The 24,045-nt window shown below is 41.6% G+C and overlaps 2 protein-coding genes and 1 pseudogene across 2 annotated transcripts in view; 2 read left to right on the top strand and 1 right to left on the bottom strand.

The window, feature by feature from the left end:
* Positions 1-6,385, bottom strand: part of Ofd1 (OFD1 centriole and centriolar satellite protein) — a 52,978-nt gene extending 46,593 nt beyond the window's left edge. Inside the window, 2 exon segments of the mRNA XM_029556012.1 lie at positions 5,926-5,991; positions 6,244-6,385. Coding sequence (XP_029411872.1) covers positions 5,926-5,985 — 60 coding nt within the window. The 5' untranslated portion in view covers positions 5,986-5,991; positions 6,244-6,385.
* Positions 6,386-6,457: 72 nt separating this feature from the next.
* Positions 6,458-23,377, top strand: Trappc2 (trafficking protein particle complex 2). The gene is made up of 5 exons (XM_008852886.3): positions 6,458-6,614; positions 17,412-17,523; positions 18,676-18,820; positions 20,068-20,153; positions 22,607-23,377. Exons 2-5 carry the CDS (start codon positions 17,431-17,433, stop codon positions 22,703-22,705), a joined length of 423 nt encoding a protein of 140 aa, XP_008851108.1. The 5' UTR covers positions 6,458-6,614; positions 17,412-17,430; the 3' UTR covers positions 22,706-23,377.
* On the top strand, positions 8,865-9,641 carry LOC103749979 (annotated as a pseudogene).
* Positions 23,378-24,045: the final 668 nt, after the last annotated feature.

Here is a 24,045-nt window from a genome sequence, read left to right on the forward strand (position 1 = left end):
GTACTATTATAGAACAGATCATATTATAAATACACATAGAATCGGTTTGATACTTAAAAAGACATCAACACTGAAAATAGAGATGCTCAGCATCAGCTAAGACAATCTACACCTACACAGTAAAGCAAAAAAAAAGACTATCATATCCTCCACCAGTCAATTTTAGGAGTAGTAGTTTACACTTGTATATTCAGAACCAGCTTAATTGATATAAGGATTCAGGGTATCTTGCATTAAAGATTAAATACAAAATATAACTGCTGGGTCAGTGAGATGGCTTAGCAGACAAAGGCATCTGCAGCCAAGTTCAATCCTCAGGACTCACATGGTAGAAGGAGAGAACTGACTCCTGCTAAGCTGTCCTCTGACCCCCACATTCATGCCATGATGTGTGCACACCCACACACATACACACAGAATAAAAGGTAGTTAGAAAAAAAAATGGGGGCTGGAGAGATGGCTCAGCAGTTACGAGCACTGACTGCTCTTGCAGAGGACCCGGGTTTGATGCCTAGCACCCAAATGGCAGCTAATAACCATCTGTAACTTCAGTTCCAGGGGATTTGACACCTTCTTCTGACCTCAGGAGACATTGTACAACATGGGTGCACTCACACGGGAAGGCACTGCACTCATACACATAAAATAAAAATTAAAAAAAAGAAAAGAAAAAATGTAAATACAACTGCTTACATTGAAAGGAAAATAAGAGTGAGGAAAAATGAAATGGCAATTAAAGACGAATTGCTATCTTGACAACCACAATACGCATGACACCTAGCACTTGCTAGAAGGAATCACAAAACTGGCTTGGCATTTCCTAATAGCCAATGCACCAGGGAAATCTATCTAGAATTAAATTTTGCATGCTGGGGAGACAGCTCAGTCAGTAAAGAACTTGCCTTGTAAACATGAGGTCCTGAGTTGGATCCCCAGAACCCACACAAAAAGCCAAGCATAATGGTACATACTTGTAATCCCAGGGCTGGGTAAATGAAGACAAGAGGGTCCCTGAGGCTCACTGGCAAAACAGTCTAGCTACACATGAGAGCTTCAGGCTCAGTGAGAGACCCCATCTTAAAAAAGAAAGTGGACAGCAACTGAGGAAGACAACCAACATCAACAGCTGGCCTCTACAACACATATTTATGCATCAATGTTGGGGAACCCTGCTGTTGAGGTCCACTCCTTTCTTAGCAGGGGCTTCCTGCTCTCTGCCTGACTGATCTGGAAAGTGCCTCCAAGCACGGATGCCTGTCCTTATTTAGAACATGACTTTTAAAACTGCCCCCAGGTTTTTTTCTATGATAATTAGGCATTGCCCTATAGCCAGATGATAGGATCCCCCTATAACATGTAAATAAAGCATACTATGAGCACCTATCAGCTGAAGCTTTGGCTGCTGCCTCCACACTATATTTTTCACTGACCCCCACTGAATAAACGGAGCTGTATCACTGAATCTGACTCCCTGAAAAGTTTTTTCCATCCGTGCTCACTGGCCATCCTGACCCCATTTGTCGCTTCTGCTCCCTTTGTTCTGGTGGGTCGGTGGCCAATGGCCCACGAGGGGAGGGAGAGACCCATATACCCACATCAACCCCCAAATACATCATGTTCCTAAGATACAAATCAGAAGTAGCAGGAAGTTTGGTGATGCAGCTCAGTTGGCAGAGTGTGTGCCTACATGCATGACGTCTTGGGTTGGATCCCCAGCACCAAATAAATTGGGGAATTCAATTTATTGAATTTATTGAACCTGAGAAGTTCAAGGTCATCTTTGGCTATAGAGTTCAAGGTCAGTTTAGGCTACATAAGACCCTGTCTCAAGAGAGGAAAAGGGGGGGGGGGCACAACAGAGCGATGACTCAGTGGTAAAGAGTACTTGTTGTAGAAGCATGAGACCTGGAGTTCAGATCCAGAACCTATGCAACAAGTCAGGCAGACATCCCACTAACACCTGCCAATTCCAGCTCTGAGGGATTCAATAGCCTCTTCTGGCCTCCGCACACATATAGGCACCCCCACCCCCATGAATACACATGCACACACACTCAAGCAGACACATTCATACACAGATAAACAAATAAATTTAAAAAAAATAGTATCCGAGTTGGAGCTCACCAGTTAAAATCACTGGCCACTGTTGCAGAGGACCTAGGTTTGGTTCCCAGCACCCATATGGTGGCTAACAACTATCCATAACACCAGTTCCGTCTTCCAGTCTCCTGTAGCACTGTATGCACATGGTGTACTTATATACATGCAGGCAAAACACTCATACACATAAAATAAAATAATAAATAAATCAATTTGGGCATGGTGGCACACATCTTTAATCCCAGCACTCAGGAGGCAAAGGCACACAGAATGCTGGTCAACATAGCAAGTTCTAGGCCAGCTGGGGCTTTAGGGAGACCCTGTCTCAAAGAAACCAACCAACCAAACAAAAATTAATTAATTAATAATAACAATAATCAACAAATAATATCAAAGAAGGACAGTCATTACAAAAGGGGTGGGAGACTCAGAAAAGATTTGTCACTCTTCAAAATACACCTTGGAAACTGGTTAACTAAAACCCAAATGAAGCCACAAATGATTTAACAAGCTTCATTTAATACATACTATGGTAGGTGTGGTATAATATGCTTGTAATCTCAGCACTAGGGAGGTTGAGGCAGGAGGATCCTCATGATTTTGAGGCCACTCTAGGTAATATACAGAGGCAGTGACTCAAAAAAACGACAAAAAACACAAAAGGCAAAATAACAATAATGTAAACCATATCTAAATGACTTTGTATTTGATCAAAAATACAAATTGTTCTCAAACACTCAAACAGAATGTGGATCAGGCCACTAAATAAATTTAGTAAAATTTAAAAAGTAGCCTGGCATGGTGGTGCATGCCTTTAATCTCAGCACTCGGGAGGCAGAGGCAGGTGGATCTTTGTGAGTTGAAGGCCAGCCTGGTCTACATAGTGAGTTCCAGGACAGCTGGGGCTACAGGGAGACCCTGTCTCAAAAAGACCAAAAGAAAAAATTAAAAAGTATAACTCATCTATGTCAGTCTTTGAACTAACAAAATAAAAATAAGCAACATCTGAGAAAGTAAAAAGCTGCCCCGTCTTTCACCAGTTGGACTAACAGTGATTGAATAGCCAGCCATGCTGTAGCTCTGAAGTGAACGCGGCTAGCAAGAAAGGCCTATAGATAAAAGGTAATAACTGATCAATACTAACTGCAACTGCGCTGTGAAGTAAAGCACCATCAAATCTAGACTGTGACATGCCCAGGAACGTAGATTGTTCAATATTACAGATTAATGACCTATAATTAAGCCCAGGCAGTTTAATACAGTATAATTAATGAGTTAATGAGTTGATTGTAAAAAATAAAGCCTACAACTTCAAAAGTGAGAGCTGGGAGATAGCTCAGTTGGTAAAGTACTTGCTGAGCAAGGGTAAGGACCTGAGTTCAATCCTCGGCACAGGCACACACATAAAAAGCTAGGCATGGTGGTCAGTGCCTGTAATGGCAGAACTGGGGAGGTGGTAGCTGGAGGATACCTGGGCTTCAATGACCAGCCAGCATAGCCTAATCACTGAGCTCTGATCCCAGTGAGGCTTTATGTCAAGATAAAAGACACCCGAATTTGTACTCTGGCCTACACAAGGATGCAGACACATGCATAGGCACATGCACACACGACGCCAAACACACACATGCATACACACACACACACACGTACGTGAATATACTTTTTTTGAGAATTTTTTAATAAGACACCAATATTTTTAAAGGCAAATTAAAACAGAAAACAAAGATAAAGTATTACAACAAAATTTGAAAAAAAAAATAATTGTATTGGAAGAGCTCTTAAAACGCTACCACCATCCTAAGGGAAAAAAATTAGAAACACGAGCTGACAATCATTACCATTGGAAAAGATACATAAGAATAGCCAGAAAAGAAATGCAAAGGTTTTAATAGTCAAAGAAAGGAAACATTAAATGATTCAAACAAGGTGCTTTCCAGTGTTACATGTTAAAAGGTAGAACAGTGAAACAAATCACAAACTGCTTGTGGAATATAAACTGTTAACAATCTTTCAAACTTTAAAAAAGATTTTATTATTTTTGTATGTACAAGCATTTTGCTCTGCATGTATGTAAGTGTACTACAGGCAAGCCTGAGCCATCTCTCTAGCCCTGTTACAAACACTTTAGAACAAGATGGACATAGCCTAAAAATGTTCAAGTCCTCAGGGCACAGTGGCACAGGCCTGTAATCCCAGCACTCAAGGGACAGAGGTAGAAGGATCACTGCAAACCGTCAGCTGGCCAAAAAAATTGCTCATGCTTTTTGACTCAGAATTGGGATTTATCTGTGCTAGGTAAAATTAAGGGATGCGCCAAGTATGGTGGTGCATGCCTTAATCCCAGCATGAGGGAGGCAGAGGCAGGCAGATCTCTGTAGATTGAGGCCAGCCTGGTCTACATAGTAAGTTTCAGGCCAGCTGAGGCTACAGGGAGACCCTGTCTAAATAAGACAAAAAAAAAAAAAGATGCAACATAGGATAACGTGTCAACTTGGGTACACAGCAAACATTCAATAAGACACAGCTACCTAAATCACCCTTTGACCAAGCAAGATGAACCTGCCAATGAAAAAGAGGGATTCAAGAAACTTGAGGCGGGAAAATGACCGCCATATAATTTCAACTTAAAAAGGATGTACAACAATTATACCAATTTTAGGTTGTACTAGATATGATTTTTCTCCCTTCTGCTTCTTTGTACTTTCTGCATGAGTCTTAACTATTTTATGAACTTAAAAAAAAATGAGGGGCTGAAAAGATGGCTCTGTGGTTAAGAGTACTGGTTGCTCTTGCAGAGGACCTGGTTTCAGTTCCCAGCATCCACATGGCAGCAAACAACCGTCCTTATCTCCAGTTCCAGGGGATCTGATAACCTCTTCTGACCTCTGAGGATACGGGTGAACTTACACACAAGCAGGCAATACACTCATACACATAGAATAAAAATTAAAATAATGACTGGGAAAAATCAGTCTTGCCTTTCCTTAATTTTCACTTTAAAAGGTAGAATAGGGGCTGGAGAGATGGCTTCACACTTAGGAGCACCCAACATGGTGGCTAACAACAGTCAGTAACTCCAGTCCCCTGGGATCAGAGGCCTATTAAACCCATGTGGTACACTCATATATATTTGGGCAAAATACTCATTCACACACACAAAAATTAATATAAAATATACTTTTGAAAGACATTGTAATGAAACACTGAGCTAACCGTATTCCTTGCTGTTAGTCCAAATTTAAAGTATAGTAATACATATTTGCTGCTCATATTAAATATTCCTATGTTCCAACGTATTTTAAAGAAAAAAATTCATGTCTCAAACTATTCCACAGTAAGCAGTACACTTAATATTTTCTATGTAGTGCCATCCAAACACAGTACAAAACCACCTCTTAGCTCTGGAAACTGTTAACCTGATTTATTGGGCTTATGGATGAGTTCACTATGATGTTTATACTATACATGTATATCACCGTACTTTGCTCAGTCACCTCCCCATTACCCTCCTTTGCCCCTTTCCCTACGACAGTCTTACTTCTATTGCATATGCATAATCTGTCAAATCTAGATTGTAAAACAGGTTTAGTCTTATTACAATGTGCTCGCTACATACATGTTATGTGCTACCTTAATGTCAGTCCAACAAATCAATAGGCTCTTTTAAGATGACTGAAACATTTTCCATTATTACAATGTAACTCACAATACAATGTATATAGTTTACTACTTTAAAAAGCCAAACTCTGGACAAATTCATATGAGGACTACCTGTTACAGGTGACAGTGAAAGTTCAACACAGTCATGTCTAAATCGGATACCTTAAGCGTGTCCAGTATACCCCGATCCTTAAACGTCAACACCTCACAATTGGGGGACATGGCAGACTGGAAGAGAAAATGACGACAAGTTATAGGTGGCAGGGCAGAGGGGGCGTGAATTTCACATTAACATCCCGGTGGGCTTCCCAGCAAGCCCTAAGGGTGAGAAACAACAGACCGCCTCTCTGTCTATCCCTGGGAAGTGGCAGGTAGAGCTACTTGAGCCCTTATCCTCTATTGGCTTCCTCCGGAGCCCGACCTGCAGCGACCCAGCCCCGGCTACAAATTGAGAGGGTAACCCTGGCTTCGGAATCCTGCCTGTCTCCTGGGACTCCTGTAAGTATCGGCACTTCCTTCCTCTGCAGTCCAAAACGGTGAGCCGGCCGAGATCCAGGAGGGGCTCTGAAAGGGAGTAGGAAGACCTATATTAGAAGATGGAGACCAGAGGGAGTCACTCGGTACACACAGTTTTCGGCGCTCCACAGCCGACTCCACCCCTCGCGGAAGCAGGCCAAACGGAACCGCCACGGGCCGGCGCACGGCGCCAGCCCGGAAGCTTCGTCTACACCTCGCGAGGACGTAGCCGCAGATCTCGAGGGAACCGCTTCGGGGCCTCTGCCTGAAGTTAAGGAACGTGGATCTGGGAGGCCAACTGACTAGGCGTTTCCTCTGTGGGCTTACCCCTCCAGGTAGGAGATGGAGAGAGTTGGAACCGGCGCTTTGGTCCACGGGGGGAGGTCTCAGGTTGGCCTTGTGCCTTTACCGGGCCCTGTCCTGGGACACCAGGCCAGCCTCTGCAGCGCTGGACTTAATCACAGTTCACCTGGCGGACCCACTCTGGGTTTCCTAGTGGAGACGACCTCCGCGCTTTAGGAGGCTGGGTGCTCTCAGGTAGCTCTGTTAACCCAATGTGGGCAGCCTGAGAGTTCTTTGTCGTAGGAGGCAGTCCTGGGTATCGCCGGAGGTTAACAGCATCCTCGGTCTGTTCAATTTAAATGGCTGTAGTAACACATGCGCAGGCGCCCCCGCCCCGAACGTATGAAAGTCAAAAATGACTCTGGACCCTGGCATATGCTCTAAGGGAGGCAAAAATAGCACATGGTAGAGAACTACAGAGTTGAGTTTATAGAGATACCGGCCCCCCTCTATGTGCACTGCATCGTTTGCTGTGAGAAAGATAACGATGCTGGTGCCCAAAGGACCATGAAGAAAAAGATGGGCATCATAGGGAAAAGGAAGAGAACTAATACCAAGCGCCTGCTGGGGGCAGTGGAGAGTTTAGCCTGTTCTCTGAGGACACAAATGGCTCTGTGTCAGAACTTTGTGCACACACTGAACAGTACAAAGAGTGCTGATGCGTGGGCATAAAAGAAAAATGCTAAGAGATAGCAAGAGTAACAGGCTTGGCCGGGTATAGCTACACCAGCCTTTAGTCCCAGCACTTGGGAGGCAGAATTAGGTGGATCTTTGTGAGTTTGAGGCCAACCTGGTAAACAGTGATTTCCACACCAGCCGGGGCTACACAGTGAGACGCTGTTTCAAAAGAAAAAAAATAAATAAAAGAAGTAACAGAATTTTAGGAGTTGAACAGCCTGGAAGGTTTTGTTGGATAACCGTGAAAGAGTGACTTAGTTGCACTGTGAAGGATGGATAAGGGATGCCCACCAAATCAAAATTAGTTTGGGGGGCGGGTAATAAGTAGAGCAGTCCACTTTACCAAAGCTGAACAAGAGGACTGAGAAAAGACGAGGGGAACATTGGAGGGGGGCGTGTCATCTGGGAGTGTTGATACTACTTTCTTTCCTTCCGGGGCGGGAGGTCGGCCTCTGTCTCCCCGACGCAGACGGCGGACCGCACGCGTCTCTGCTTCCTCGCCCCCCACCCGCCCATGGGTGCGCCCTCCGCCGTCCCGGCCCTCGGCGGAACCAGGGCGGCTTATCGTGGGTCTCGCCGCGCTCGCCCGGCCAGGGCGGGCGCACGTCCTGCGGCCCTGTGGTTGCCGCAGGGGGCGGGGCGGAGCGGGGAGAAGAGGGGCTTTCCCCGGTCCTCAGTGTGGCCTTTCCCCTTCCCGAGGGGTGGGGACCGACAGTCAGGAGCACAGGACAGTTTCTAGAGGTGCCTTAGAGGCTGTAAGGAGATTGGCTATTAAAATGGGTGCCTTTGGAACTGAGGCCACCCTCAGTTTTATCTTGTATTGGCCTGCAACTAAAATGTTTAAATTGGAAAGGATTTCTAAGTTCGTTGAGCTCATCTTTCACTCTCCGGTACCACTCCTTATTTTGGCTTCCTGGTAACTTCCAGTGAACAGTCTTGGAGTCAGTCTGTGGAAGTTTAGACTAAGTCTGTCAAGTCCAGAGTTAGCAACTACTTGGCTTCACATAGGCATTGCACTCCGAAACCATAGCAGACATGAATAATTGATGACATCCGTTTACTGCCGACTGCACTTTTCTCAGCACCAGTTCTGCCACTCACACCAGCTGATTAGACTCCATTCACAAGGAGCCCCTTGTCATCCCTCTTCATTTAGACATCGTGCTGTTTCACAAGTATGCTGTACCCCTGCCCACCAAAATCTCTTCCTCCCCCTTAGTTTAAATACCCTAGGTTCCTTCAGTTACTCTTATTTTGTTTCCAGAGCTTCTTTGTCTAGATCCTACCTTCCCCCAACACATACGGTTTAAAGGTATGGATCCTTTTAGAATGTGTTTCCTAGAGCTCAGTACCTTCCACAAAGCTATCATTAGTGAAGTGTGATGTCAGCACTTTCCCTACCTTGCTTGGGCAGTCTTACTCTTCTTGCAGCCTAGAATACTTTGGTTTTCTTGACATCACTGAGCAATAAGTTCAAACTTTGGGGTTCCTGTAGATGAACTACTTTTACTATTTATCTGTTCCTGTTGTTGGGCATTTGTTCTTTTGTTGTTGGTTTTGGTTTTATGACACAAGGTCTCACACTGTGGCACAGTATTCCTCCAGTGGACACCTTGCCAGCTGAAGAAGTATCCAGAGTGGCCCAGATTCCCCCCAAAAGCAAACACTTGGTTAGACAAAGACCTGTTTTTACTGATAAGGTGTCTATCCCAAAAGTTGAGAAAAATACCACAGAAGATCATCTTCCCAGAAAGTTTTCATCTACTAAAAAGCCTCCCTTCAGCTCAGAGGAGGAGCTGGGTGAAGAGGACTTCATCCAATCATATATATCCCCAGACTTAGTTACGACACAGCCACCTACAAACAACACCAGTAACTTTGGAAAGTGCTCTGTCAAGAGTGACACAGACTGGATGGAGGGAAGTAAAATGGAGGACTCCGAAGTTTCTCCAAAGCCCACAGGAACTTCCGTTCAGATACAAACTGAAAATGCTGAAAACATGGTTTTACCTTTAGGAAATGGGAATAAACTAGTTGGGAGGATTGATGTTGCTGAAACATTGATCAAAAAGGATGGATTGCAAGAAGAACTAAAGTGTGCAGATGTGGATGATGATGACTGGGACATATCATCCTTAGAGGAAGAAAAATCTCTGGGGAAAAAATAGAACAGCAGGACCCTCCACCTGTGAAGAGAGATCTGGATTCCAGTCAGGTGCCCAGAGCCTGGGGCCCAGTTAACCCTCGGGAATTCAAGGAAGAAGGGCTTCATGAAAATGAATCCAGCACATTGAAAATCAGCTTAGTAACTGACGGACTGGAGTGACTTCTTGGATGTATAACTATAGCTCCATATACTGGAAAATTGTTTGAGAAGCCAGCAGCACTGCAGTCAACAGCCTATATAATTCTAATGCTCCTGCCTTAGTGTTTCCCACAGTAACAAGGAAGCCCCTTCAGAACAAGGGTGTCTTTAATACAGTACTAGAAACAAACTGTCAGCAGTATTTTGAAGCGTATAAAGGTATTCGACTTCTGCTGTATAAAAGCAAGATGTCACTGAAGTCATAGAGTATTTTCTCCAGTATGGTACTCTAGTGTTAAATGTAATTTCTCTTCAACTAATTTTTGAGTGATTTTTTTTTTTACCTATAGCAGACTTTGGTTTGAATTATTAGAGCATGTGTGTGTGTGTGTGTCTATGTGTGTGTGTGTGTGTGTGTGTGTGTGTGTGTATGTATATATACTGTCACATTGGCTATGCTCATGTTATAAAATTGTTAAGTCTCATTAAAATTGAATTAGTGAAGTCTGAAATCTCAAGAGTTAAGCTAGTTATTTTTCATGTAGAAATAAGTCAAGAATAGTAACAATTAGCTAGGCCCATCTAAAACATTTTCTTAACATACCTTTAATCCCATTCAGCTCTGAAGCCCTATAAGCATATTGCATTTAACTGATTATTTTCTGCGGTGCCATCTTTATCTTGGATATTTTATGAATGATGTGCAGCTGTTCTAAATGGCAATTACTTTTTATCAGATTATCACTAGGAAAAACATGAGTCATTACTGAATCATATGTGTATGCTGTTTTTTAATACCCAGCCCATATTATAAAATACCTCAGAACTAATATATATTCCTTTCTGATCTTCGTAAAGATCAGAAGGCTTATATATAAATGAATTTTTTCTTCTTTTAAATTCTCTTTTCCTTTTTTAAAAATATTTTTTATAATTTGTGGTGGTATTGGTACTCTAGTTTTTAAAAAAGTAACAAAAACTAGATGGTTTGTTAAGTTTGGGTCTCTGTCTGCCTTGCCAGTAAAATCCTTCATTACACCATGAAAAAAAATAGCTTTCTGTAGGATTATATTTGAATGTGATAAGTTGTCTTTATCCAAGTTACAGCTTTCAGTCCCAGGTATGCTAGTGCAGGCTGACAATCCCAGGACTCAGAAGGCTGAAACATGAGGGTGGTGAGTTTGAGGCCAGCTTGGCCTTCATGGCAAGATCCTGCCCCCCCCCACTCCCAAAAAAAAGAAAGAAAAATTGGTCCAAACGCTGATTTGGACTAGGTTAAGGTCAAACTCAAAGCCTCCCTATAGACATTGGATCATAATAGATTGGTGTAGAACACTCAAATGTTCTTTGGGTATTCACCGATGCCAAGTCAGCTTTAAGTTATCTCATATTCAGTGAATGATGAGTGCTTACTGGCCCCTGGCACTGTTGTAACTGGGGATACCACAGGGAACAAGACAAACTTTGTCCTCTCCAGTGCTCTGTACTATCACCCAGGCTCCAGGTCTCCAGTTTGTTCTTAGGTAGATACCAAAATAGCTCAGAAAGTTTTTTGTCTACCTACCACATTTCCCTTGCAAAACAGCAATGTTCAGTTTGGTGTGGTTTGTTCTTTGTATAAGCAGAGTATGTGAATGAATAATAACCTTTTTTAAAAAAATTCTATACTAAATGAGTTACTGTACAGAAAAGGTCCTGGCATGGTATCTGACCAAAACCAGCCATTTAAATACCTATTCATATCAGTGTTTTAATCTCTGAATATACCCAGTTATAGACTAGGAGAAAACCCTTTTTCCTGTTTCTAAAAATAGGAATAACATTTACCCATCGCTCTGAGCATATGGCACTTTTCTGTACCTGTGATTTCTTAAATGTCACTTTTATCAGTAGATGTGACAATTACATTTGTTAATCCAAGTTATATAATTTATGAGGACCTGAAGACTCGTATATATTGAAATGCCCAGCTAGTTTCTTTTTTTTCTTTTTTAAAAATTTGTTTCTATTGAATTTTTGTATATTTCATGCAGAACATCTCAAACCATCTTAATCATCTTTATACCCCATCCCCACTGGATACCCCCTCACTGGAACCCATATACTCTGTCATCCATGTTAAGGACCACTGTGACAAGCCAGTGTCCTCAGACGTTCCCCTGTACAAGTCCATCCACTGAGGTCTAGCCAGCCTATCTAGAGTCTATTGTTTTAGGAAGATCAGCTCTTCCTTACCTAGCAGTAATCAGTTGCCAGTGTTTCCTCAGCTAAGATTTGGGTCTGCTGTTCATTTCCCCAGTTCTATACTGGGTTTTTGTCTGCCTGAGTTTGTGTGGGACTTGTGTATGCTGACACCATTGCATTAGAACCATATGAGCAGGTTTCCAGGAGCTTGTAGGACTCTGTTTCCATATGCATGAGCACCTCCTCCCTGGCTCTTACAATCTTTCTTCCCCCTCTTCTGCAATGGTCCCTGAGCCCTGGGTGGGTAAAATTTAATGTAGGAGTCCTGTCCAAGGAGCGGCATTCTGCAGACTCTTAATTGCTACGGTTTGGCCATTTGTGACCATTTGTGTTCCTGTCCCTCTGTTGCATGAGGGATCTTCATTAATGCAAATTGAGAGATTCATTAGTGTCATCTTCTTTACCCCTGTTCTATGTTCCGTGAGCCTTAGGTGTAGAGGTTGCATTGTAGATGTGTAACTTAGGCCTGGGCAATTCTTAAACAATGTCTGTGTGTGATCTATTGTGGTACTTGGTAATAGTCTCTGACTGGTGCAAAATAAGCTTCTTTGATGAGTGGTGACTGGGATATTTGTCTATAAATATAAGGATACATATTTTGCACATAGCAAGAAATTACATTAGTCTAGCAATATGTCAGTCTTGGGGATTTCTCTTAAGATCTATGACCACTCCAGCCATGTGTATTTGGTTATATTTACAGTACCACACTTGAGCTTCCTCATATTGAGTGGGCTTTTAGTCCAATTAGGTAGCTGTTGATTGCCCCCAAGATAAAACTGCCTCTACTGCACCAATGTCATATGCTGTGCTGGCCATTGATGTGGTTATTTGGTCTCGAAACTAGTGTTGTACCATTGATGGATATTTTCCCTGGGCACCTTCATAGTGCTCTCCAAAGCTATGAGAGCTAGCCTTCAGGGGCAGTGGTTTCAGGTCAGTTCCAGTTCTATTGCTCCAAAGCCTGTGTTTGCTGTATGTTCTGTCTTCAGCAGTAGGGTCTTACCTTCAAGTTCTGGGAGGCCATTAAGGGCTGTGGCAATAAACTGTGTAATTTTGGGAGTCTTTTGGACCACCCTGGCCAACAGCTCAAAGGAAGGTGTCTCCTGTCTGGTACTGTTTCTTGTTATATAGCCTTTAGGTATACACATGGACTCATGTAGAGATATTAAATGTGTAATTTATCATTAGGTTGTTGGACTAATATGATTCCCTCTGGTTTTTTAAAGCTAGCTAGGCATTATCTCTCCTCTCTCTCCCTGTCTAGCCTTTCCTCCATGGTTTCCCCATTTAAAGTGTCCCCATTCCCCATTTCTTCCTTGCTAATACCAGTCTCCTGTGGTCCCACCTCTCTTGAGCTCCTTCTTTCCCTTTATCACCAAGGTTCCTTGTATAACTCTCCCTCCCCTCTCCCATTTAAGTAGCCCCATTTTTAACCATTTCTCCCTTACTAACACCTGTCTCCTTCTGTTCTTTTCTTAGCACCAAATCCTTATATGTGGGTATGTATCCAGATGTAATTGCAGGAACCAGAATAATGAAAAGGAACCAGGGAGGTAAAGGGAAAGAAAGAACCTAAGAAAGAAGAACAGTTAGTTTCTTAATATCTAATATGTAATCTTGAAGTTCACATCCTGGCCGGTCTTGCTTCTACCAGGTTTGCTGTTGGGAAATCATGCTTTTTAACAGAGAAAATTAAGCAGATCTGTGTCTTCGGTTATTTCATTGTGTACCCAGTGCTTGTGGCTGTTGACTTCCCCTCCCTTTCCTGGTGGTAACCTGTAGAGGCATTTGATTTTCTTAATGTATTTCACACACTTCAGTTCTCTGTGATCGTCTCTCCTTTTTAAAAAAATATTTTATTTTTATTTTATGTGTATGAGTGTGTTGCTTGATATCAGTAGAACAACCGCTAGAACTGGAGTTATGGATGGTGGTTAGCTGCCATGTGGGTGCTGGGAATCAAACCCAAGTCCTCTGCAAAAGCAGCCCGTGCTCTTAACCCCTGGGCCATCTCTCCAGCCCCAACTTTTACCCCTTTGATGTAGTCCAGGCTGGCTGTGAATTTACGATTCTCCTGCCACAGCTTCCCAAGTGCGAAGATTGTAGTGCCTGGCTTGATCTCTGTATTTTGGGTCCCGTGATGAGCAGTCATTCCATCACTGGGAACTCTAATACAGTCATAGGTTCCAGAGATTAGGATGTGGACATCTTCGGGGGGGGGTACTCACTGTTCATCAGGCTCATTTGAGTTTGGCATATGGATGGAAATGCTCCTAAATTCTGCCTTTATCCTCAGTGTCCCAGTTTAATTTACTCCCAAGTTATGTGTGTCCATCTCTTCAAACTAGTCTTAGAGATTCTTCAGGGGTCTCTAAATTGGTGGAGAAATTGAGCAGACACAAACACAGATAATTTATACATAACTGTTGCTTTAATTTGTATTGGTTTTTATTTCTTTATTTTGAGACAGGATATCACATTATAATTCGGGCTGTTCTGGAACTCACTATGTAGTTCACATTGGCCTTGAACCCTTGGCAATCCCTACTGCTGCCTTAGGCTTCCCAAGTGCAGGGATTACAAACATGAGCCACCAGGCCTAGTTTGTGTTGTTTTATATGTTGTACTCCTAAGTTACACTTGTTTTGTGGGTAGAAAAGGTGCAGAAGTTTTATAAAAATGAGTTTGGATTCATTGGTCAGGGTTGAGTTGTCCTCTATTGGAGGCAGTAGCCCCATTTGGCTGCTTCCGTTTCAACCAATTAAAATTAAAAAGTCAGTTCTGCAGTCACACTAGCCACATTTCAAATGCTTAGTGGCTTCCATAGTAGGATGGTCATAGAGCACCATTTCCCTCTTGTCAGAAATTTCATTAGCATGGACAACAAAGGTGTGCGTCACTATTGCCGAGCTCGTATTGTGAAGTAAGCCTGGCCATAGTTGCTGAATGGTTGTAGATGTTCTCTTCTTGAGTCTAAATTCTGCATGCTTTTTTTTACATGTGGGATCTAGATTTAACACACACACACACACACACACACACACACACACACACACACAAGAATGCGCGCAAAGAAATGAAAACCATTTGAGAGTGGGCTCTGGGAAGGAGGAAGGGACTATGATGGGAGTGAGTTGCAGTTCATGAGACTGTCCTAGTGAAACCATTGTTTTGTTCAGTCAGCATATGCTAGTGATCAGAAAACAGCTTTCTCTCATCTGTCCAGCGGGGTGGGTTGCAAGAGAAGCCTATGTGTCTGTCCTGCAGCCCCTTTTCTGTCTATCCATGCTATACTGCAGCTCTATGCTGCTTTCCCACTGTGGATTCTGTAAAGGGGCAAGTGTGGGGCGTAATGTGGTTATCTTTCTCGAGCATGTGTTTCCTTCTGCTTGAGGTCCCCCTCCTGTGCTGTTGCTGCTTAAGCATTTGTGCTGAAGAAAGCAGGTCCTTCCTTTAGCATACACCAGCTCGGCAGCCTATTGTAGCAAGAGTTCATGATATCATTGTTTACTTGGTTCAAATTTCAAGTTCTCCTTCCTTCACTTTTCTCTGAAGAAGTACTGCCAATTCTCCCTAGTGTAGCTTTTTGAATAGCTTTTATATCATTGCTGCTTTGTTACCCATCTTTAGTGTTGGACCCTTTTCCTATCTTTCTCCTAAAACAGGCAGCTTTTTCTGTAAAGGGCCAATAGTAATTACTTTTGGCTTCATGTGCCAGATGGTCTCTGGTGCAGCTGCTCAGCTCCACTATTGAAGGGCTAAAACAACCTTGGACCATAGTCAGAGAATGCCTGAGATTAGGTTTGGCCTGAATTTTGCAAGGATGGGCCCCTGCCCCAAATATTTTAAATCTTGCTTCATGGTGCTCAGAGTCTCCTGACATTCCTCTGTTCACTGTCTTTTCTTCTAACAATAATATCCTTCATTAGGACAGACATTCCAGATTTCTTTGCATTTTCTATGTGAATTAGTAGAAGACCCAATGAGGCCTGCTGAGTTGTGGGCTCTAACGGCCTCAGATGTCCAGGAGGCTGACTGGATACTCTTAATTAACTATATTCCCACCCCTCATTGAAGAATTACTAGTTGCTACATCCTACCTAGCCCTTGTACTAAAAATTCAAACAACCAAACTCATCCATCCGCCAACTGAGCTTTCAGATCATTTCTGTTAAAAGTCATTGAATAGGGTCGTTGAGAAGACTAAGTGGTTAAATGCACTTGCTGTCAAGCCTGACAATCTGGGTTCAATCTGTGGGACCCACATAGTGGAAGGAGACAATTGACTACTGAAAATTGTTTCCTAGCCTCCACAAGCATGCCATGACATTGCACCAGCACCCCTCCCCTCCCCTCCGCAACCCCCCACACACATAGTAAATGAGTGAATGAATAAATGTTGAAACATTGAAATTATGTTTCAGAATCCATGGAATACTTGCTCTTCTCCCCAGTTTCTTAGTTTTAACCCTATTTCCAAGAGCTTGCCATGCCTCAGAATGTCTTCCTTTAGGGTTTATGTTCTACTTTGCTTTTGGTTGCTGTGATGAAACACTGACCAAAAGCAACTTGAGGAGGAAAAAGGTTTGTTTTATCTTACAGGTTATAGCCCATCGAGAGAAACCGAGGCAGGAGCCTAAAGCAGGAAGCAGGGAGAGTTGCTTACTGGTTTGTTACCTCTGGCTCGCTCAGCTATGTTTCTTACACAGCTCAGGTCCACAGTGGGCTGGGCACTCCTACATCAATTAGCAATCAAGAAAATGCCCCACAGACATGCCCACAGGCCAGTCTGATGGAGGAGGTTCTTAATTGTGATGTCTTCTTAACAAGGTTTGTCAAGTTGACCACAAAACTGTGACCAACCCCCCATGTTTTTCTAAAATGCACACAAAGTGTTTCTTTCTTAACAAATTGGTGTATGAAGAGACATATCATAGACCTTTGCATTTGCAGAGACTTAAATGTTTGGCACACATCCTGATAGAAGACAGAATACACAATGTCTAGATAAATGCTGCATGTCGTCTTTGTATACAAATGGTGTGTGATATACCTGTATTTATCTTCCTCTGAAGGGTGCCGCCTGGAAATTTCTCAGGCAAGCAAGCTAATTATTTCCTTGCCTTTTCTACTTTTTATTATACTTAACTAATGAGCAATCTCTAGTCATCTTTCCAGGACTTAATGTGGCCGCTAACCGGTGTAGTCCAAATTAATCCAACGTATTTGATCAGACACAAGGACCCTTGAACTGAATGTTTCAAACTTTTGATCAAGAGAATACTGTCTTTATGATATACTACAGGTTTTCCAGTTTTGCTTAGAAAATACAGTGCATTGGGTTCTGTAGGATATATCACAAATAACTTAATTTGTATAGTCCTAAAGTCGTATGCCTATGATACTATACTGGAAAGCAGATTAAGCTTAATGGCATATTCCTCTATTTTGCCAAGTTTAAGGGAACTCAAAACAGAATTCTAGCTTCATGTTAATTGTTTTGGGCTTTCAATATTGAGAACTAAAGATGTGTATTGTTTCTTTTGTTTACTTTAATTAGGCGCTATATATTGAAGACAATGTCTGGAAGCTTCTACTTTGTAATTGTTGGCCACCATGATAATCCAGTTTTTGAAATGGAGTTTTTGCCACCTGGGAAAGCAGAATCCAAAGTGCGTATGAAAGCTTCCATTCCATCAGAACTTAGAGATTGTTGTAATGGATTTTGGGAAAGAATATTCAGCCCATAGCAGGTATTTTTGGGAAGGTAAAAGGCATTGTGAAAGAGAATTCCACAGGGTTAAGAGTCCATCCAGGTGGTGAATTTCCTTTCCACATTATAGTGGATCATTCCTACCTTCCATCCAGTTAGGCTGTTTCAGCCTGCCAAGAGAACAGTCCTGGTTTTCACAGGATGTTTCTGCAGTTGAAACAGATGGCTGTTTGCAGCTAGGACTAACTGAGCATGGCCTCCCCACCCCTCACAGATCATGCCATGCGAACTCAGTTCTGAAAGAGGCCTCTGGCAGTTCACAGGTGCCACCTGAACTGGCTTTGCTGCTTCTCCGGTGTGCTGCTCTGGAAGCCCAGCCCTCGCCTTGAGACCACATGCACAGGGCACCTCTTCACAACTGTCCTTAGCCTCATCCACGTCCTTGATCCACATCCACTTGTGTGTCTTTCTCCTGTAGTAAGATGGGCTTCTGAAAAAAAGGATCTACCTGTTTTTATTTTTCCCCCTTAAAAGTAATATACTTTCTTCACATGTATAAATGGTTATAGAATTTGGTAACTGCCTTCTTTCCACATTCAAAATGTAATTTTTAATAGTTTCTTGAAGACATTTTTATTTGGCTTTTCCTGTTCTTGTTGAGTTTTAGATATCAAGACTATATAAAACAGAAGCTTTTGTGTCTTTTGATGATACATGAAGCAAATACAAATAGTTTTTTACCCCATAAGAAAAACATGTATGGAATTTACAGAATGCAAGCCAGGCATACTGGTGCACACCTGTAATCCCAGAGTCGGGTTCAAAGCCAGCTTAGGCTATGTCTGTTGATATATGAAGCAAATACAAATAATTTTTTACCACAGAAGAAAAACATACATGGAATTTACAGAATGCAAGCCAGGCATAGTGGTGTACACCTGTAATCCCAGAGTCAGGGGTTCAAAGCCAGCCTGGGCTATATAGTCAGGCCAGTTCTAGAATAAGAAGAAAAAAGAACCCACAAAAACAATTGACAGAATTTCACAGAATAAATTGTTGGTATTCCCATTGCCATATGGAAATGTTAATCTTGCACCACTCTGTCATTTAGGATGATCACCGTCATCTGAACCAATTCATAGCTCATGCTGCACTCGACCTGGTGGATGAAAACATGTGGCTTTCCAATAACATGTACTTGAAAACTGTGGACAAATTCAACGAGTGGTTTGTGTCAGCATTTGTTACTGCAGGGCATATCCTTACCTTGTGTTCTAGTTCGCTTTCTGTTCCTGTGATGAACATCATGACCAAAAGCAATTTAGGGGAGGAAAGGGTCTATGTGGCTTATACTTCTAGTTCACAATCCATCATTGAGGGAAGTCAGATCAGAAACTCAAGAAGGAACTGAAGCAGAAATCATAGAGGAATACTGCTTCCTGCCTAGCTCCCAAGCTACCTTTTTAGGGGGCGGGGAGGTGCAGAGGTTAAGACAGGATCTCCGTGTAACCACAGCAATGCTCTGGAACTCATATTGATAAGGTTGGCCTTTTTGTGACTGCCTCACATTAAAACTGTGCTCCACCATGCCCTACTTCAGCTACCTTCCTTTCACAGCCCAGGCCCACCTGCCTAGGGACGGTACTGCCCACAGTGGGCTGGGCCCTTTTGTTTCAATTAGCAATTATGAAACTGCTCACAGTCATGTCCACAGGCCAATCTGATGGGGCAGTCCCCTTATTAAGACTCCTTCAGATAACTCAGGACTGTGTTGACAACAGAAGCTAAGTAATTAAGAGACATTCATAAAAATACTTAGCAAAAGGCTGAGTTAGAAATCAAGAACTTGAAATATAGATGCAGGCTCTGAATTTGGAGACTTGAAAGAGTCAAACGAAGATTAAAGAAATCTGCATTTATGAGGCTGCCTTTTTAAACATTATATATTTGAATATATTTTATATATTTTATATTTATGTATTAAAAAATTTATATATTATTTTATATATTTTATGTGTATGAGTGTATTGCCTTCATGTATCTAAATGCACCCGTGTTGTCCAGTGGTCTCGAAGGTAAGAAGACAGTATCAGATCCACTGAAGCTGGAGTTATGGAAAGTTGTTAGCTGCCATGTGGGCCCTGGGAAACAAATCCAGGTTCTCTGCAAGAACAGCCAGTGCTCTTAACCCCTGAGCCATCTCTCCAGCCCCTCTGTCCCTTTTTTGAGTACACATTTTGTTTAACAGAGAATTTTAAAGTGGCACACATAGAAAACTAAGGTTTAGCTGAACCACATCAAGGGCAATTTTACATTTTGTCTCTTTTCTAACTTAAAAATGACATTCTCCTTAAGACAAAGCTAAGTTGACTTTAACCTAATTTATATATTTCAATGTTGCCATCACAAAATACAGTTCATGTCACTAATTTGCAGAATACTGTATCACCTGATTGCTTTAAAATTTTCATTTCTAGTAAAGATTATGCCTTAATTATTTCACATATGAGATTTATTATGCTTCATGATGTGAGGCAAGAAGATGGAATAAAGAACTTCTTTACTGATGTCTATGATTTGTATATAAAGGTATGGTATATTCTGTGTATGTGGTGGTGTTGTTTTGAGATAGAGCCTCACTGTGTAGCACTATACCTGGCTGCCTTGAACTCAGAGATCCACCTGCTTCTGCCTCCCGAGTGCTGGGACTAAAGGCATGTGCCACCATGCATGATAAAGATGAGGAGTATCAAGTGATCAAGTTATAAAAATCAGTTCCTCCTGTCCCTATTAGTAATTCTATTTTAGTATTTATTTCTCTTATATGTTATGATGCACTTACTATATTAGCTAAGGAACTGATTTTTTGTTTTGTTTTAATGTTATATGTATGACTGTTTTTCCTGCATGTAACTGCACCTGTGTCATGTAATGCCTGCGGAGGCCAGAAGAGGGTGTTGGATCCCTGGAACTGGAATTTTGGATGGTTGCTAGCTGCCATGTGGGTACTGGGAACTAAACCTGGGTCCTCTGCAAGAGCAGCTGGTCTCTTAACCTCTGAATCATCTCTCTACCCCATTTTGTGTATGTGTATATGTGTGTGTGAGAGAGAGAGGGAGAGGGAGGGAGGGAGGGAGGGAGGGAGAGAGAGAGAGAGAGAGAGAGAGAGAGAGAGAGAGAGAGAGAGAGAGAGAGTGTCTCTGACTCCCCTCTGCTGGGATTAAAGGTATGTGCCACCATGCCCAGCTATGATTTTTAGCTTTATGTTAATGCAAAGTAATAAAATTCCAAATTAAAATAATTCAAAAAACAGGGCTGGAGAGATGACTCAGCAGTTAAGAGCACTGGGTGCTCTTGTAGAGGATCTGGGTTCAATTCCCAGCATCCACATGGTGGCTAACAGCCATTTCTAACTCCGGTTACAGGGAATCCTACACCCTCTTCTGACATCCTTGAGCATTGCAGGACATGGGTGCACTTACATACATGCAGGCAATACACTCATACACATAAAAATAAGTAAAAAATAAAATATTAAAAAAAATAATTCAAGAATCTAGGCACAGTGGCATATACCTGTAATCCCAGCACTTGAGAAGCAGAGGCAGGATCACAAGTTTGAGGCCAGCTAGGCTGCAAAAAGACCGTCTGAAAAGAGATCCCTACACCTAATAGCAGTATGGTGTAACTTTTTCTTAACTCTGAACATATGACACATTTATCATTTGTTTAATGTAACCTAGTGGGCCTTACAGATTAATCCACAACTATAAAGAAGTCAGGATTCACATTAATGTATATAGGCAATCTCTTTCATACTATTAGGTTAGCCACAGGCACTTCTCAAAATGAAAACATCAGAGCAAAAACCTTCTTAAGGGAAGCCAGGCTTGGTGATGCACTCCTGTAATTGCAGCACTTGGGAGGTACAGGAAGGAGGCTCAGGAGGTCACAGCATGTCTCAGATGCATAGTTTCAAGCTTGGCCAGGGCTACATGAGGCTTTGTCTCAAAGCATCCCCTTTGCTGGGTATGGTGGCTCACACCTGTTATCCCAGCACTGGAAAGACTAAAACAGGAGGATTTCAATGAGTTTGAGGCCAGCCTTCACTACAGAATAAGAATCTACCTCCAAAATACAATGGGACATTTTTGTTGTTTGTTTTTTAAAGTTTTTTATTACACCTGTTTGTGTGTATATGGGAAGGAGATAAGAGGTGGTCTCACAGGCCAGAGTGAGTGTATGTGGCAGGAACTCAGAGAACAACTTGTAGGAACCAGTTCTCTCCTTCTACCCTGTAGGTTCTAGGGATAGAACTCAGGTTGTCAGGCTTGGCAGTGGGCATCTTTACCCACTAAGCCATTGCACAGGGCCTTTTCTTTTATGTTTTTGAGGCAAGAGTCTCAAGTAGTCCAACCAAACTGGGCTCAGGCTCATTATGTAGCTAAGGCTGGCCTTCAACTCCTGGTCCTCTTGCCTCTACCACCCAAGTGCTAGAATTACAGACGTGTTGAACTATACCCGACTAAGGAGATGCTAATACTTAACCACGGGCAACTCTGAGAAGTCCATACCAGTGCTCTAGGGTGTGTCTTAATTCCTGGGTGTCTTTCTCTTAACCTTAATGATTAAAGTCTATATTAAGAATCTTTGGGGCTGGAAAGATGGCTCAGCGGTTAAGTGCACTGGCTATACTTGTAGAAGACTAGGTTTGAATCCCAGCACCCACTTGGTGGCTAACAACTGTCCATAACGCCAGTTCCAGGGGATATTCCTCTTCTGTCCTCCGCAGACAGTACATGAAACAGGTGCACTTGCAGGCCTAATACTCATACACATAAAATTAAAAAATAATAATAATTGAAAAAAAGAATCTTTATTAAAACCCCAATTCTGCTTTATTTAAAAAATGAACAATGGAATACTTTCAATGAAAATTAAAAATGCGACTCTTTGACGTTTGAATGTCTGATAATTTTTAGCTTAAAAATGTACCTTTTAGTGACCTCTTTTAACAAGCTCACTAATATCTTCTTTCCTAGTTTGCGATGAATCCATTTTATGAACCCAATTCTCCTATTCGATCAAGTGCATTTGACAGAAAAGTTCAGTTTCTTGGGAAGAAACATCTTTTAAGCTAAATGCAGAAAAAAAAAAAAAAAACAACGAAATAAGCAGCATTGCCGCCGTGGGGTGTACTCAGGAATGTATGCATTGTAAGTAACTTGATAAAATAGCTTGAAAAACTTAAAATAGTACATCGTTTTCATGTTGCTTATCAACATCAATATTTGCTTGTGCACAGTATTTATAAAGAGCTCTTTAATGTTTTTATTTTGAAACTTAAGAATAAACTCTTGACATTCCTAATTGAGATAATTGGATCTAAAGTAACCATTGAAAAGTCAATGTCATAGTGAAGATTTGCTAGATTTAAAATTAAAAAATTCTGCAGACACAAATGAAATTGATAGCATATACTTAGACTTAAGCATTTAGAGACGTTATAAAAAATGTATAATATACTGCAGTACCCAAGAAGCTGAAGCAGGATGCACTTGCATTGTGAAATTACCATATGCCTGCCTGTGTCAGGCTGAGAATAGTGATTCTGCAAACTGGACTAAAGTTGCAGGCCAGGGTGAAACGGCGAAATGTACTGTCTCTGTCTCTTCGTACTTTCATATTTCGTTTCTCTTAGTAAACTAAAGGTTTAATGAACTTATAAATATCTGTAATTCTAAAATGTTATAATGCAATTTCAGAACTAATACTAAATAAAAGCCTGGATTACATTGACATTTACACTAGGCCCTGTCTTCAAAAAAAAGGAAAGAAATGTTTGTTGGACTGTACAGTAAGTAGTACATTTGCACAGAAAAGCAAGTAGCAGAAGCTGAGCTGTTCATTGGGCTGGAAGAATTGTGCTCCATTCTAACTTTCGAACAAGCATTTCTTTATTGTGTACCCTTGTATGAAGCTGCTACCATCATTCTTTATTCTATTTGATTTCTTAAATAAAGACTGATGTCGAAGATTGTGGTACGTCGATGTCTAAATTTTAAAAATATTTTATTCTTTGAGAATTTTATACAATGTATTTTGAGTCTATTCAGAACCCCTACCCCCTCACTTCATGGCCTCTATTCTTTTTTTTTCAGCTATTACGAAAACTTTATTGAGAATTTCATACATGTATATAAGGTATTTTGATCAAATCCACGCCCACTCCCTCCCCTCTAACACCTCCCATATCTCCCCATCACTTTTTTCTTTTTCTTTTTTTCTTCTTTCATTTATTTATTTTTTTAAAGATTAATTTTTTATTATTTGAAACATTTTATAATATGAAAAATGCTCTTTTTCAGTTTATTATTTACTTAATAACCACATACTTAGAAGAAGCATTCCATTACAACAGCATTGACATATTCAATAACAATTTCCTGGGCTAAAACGCATCTTTTTCAAAATTGGCTGT

This window comes from Nannospalax galili, unplaced genomic scaffold (genome assembly GCF_000622305.1).
Source record: "Nannospalax galili isolate Female #2095 unplaced genomic scaffold, S.galili_v1.0 scaffold606, whole genome shotgun sequence".
Classification (NCBI taxonomy): domain Eukaryota; kingdom Metazoa; phylum Chordata; class Mammalia; order Rodentia; family Spalacidae; genus Nannospalax; species Nannospalax galili.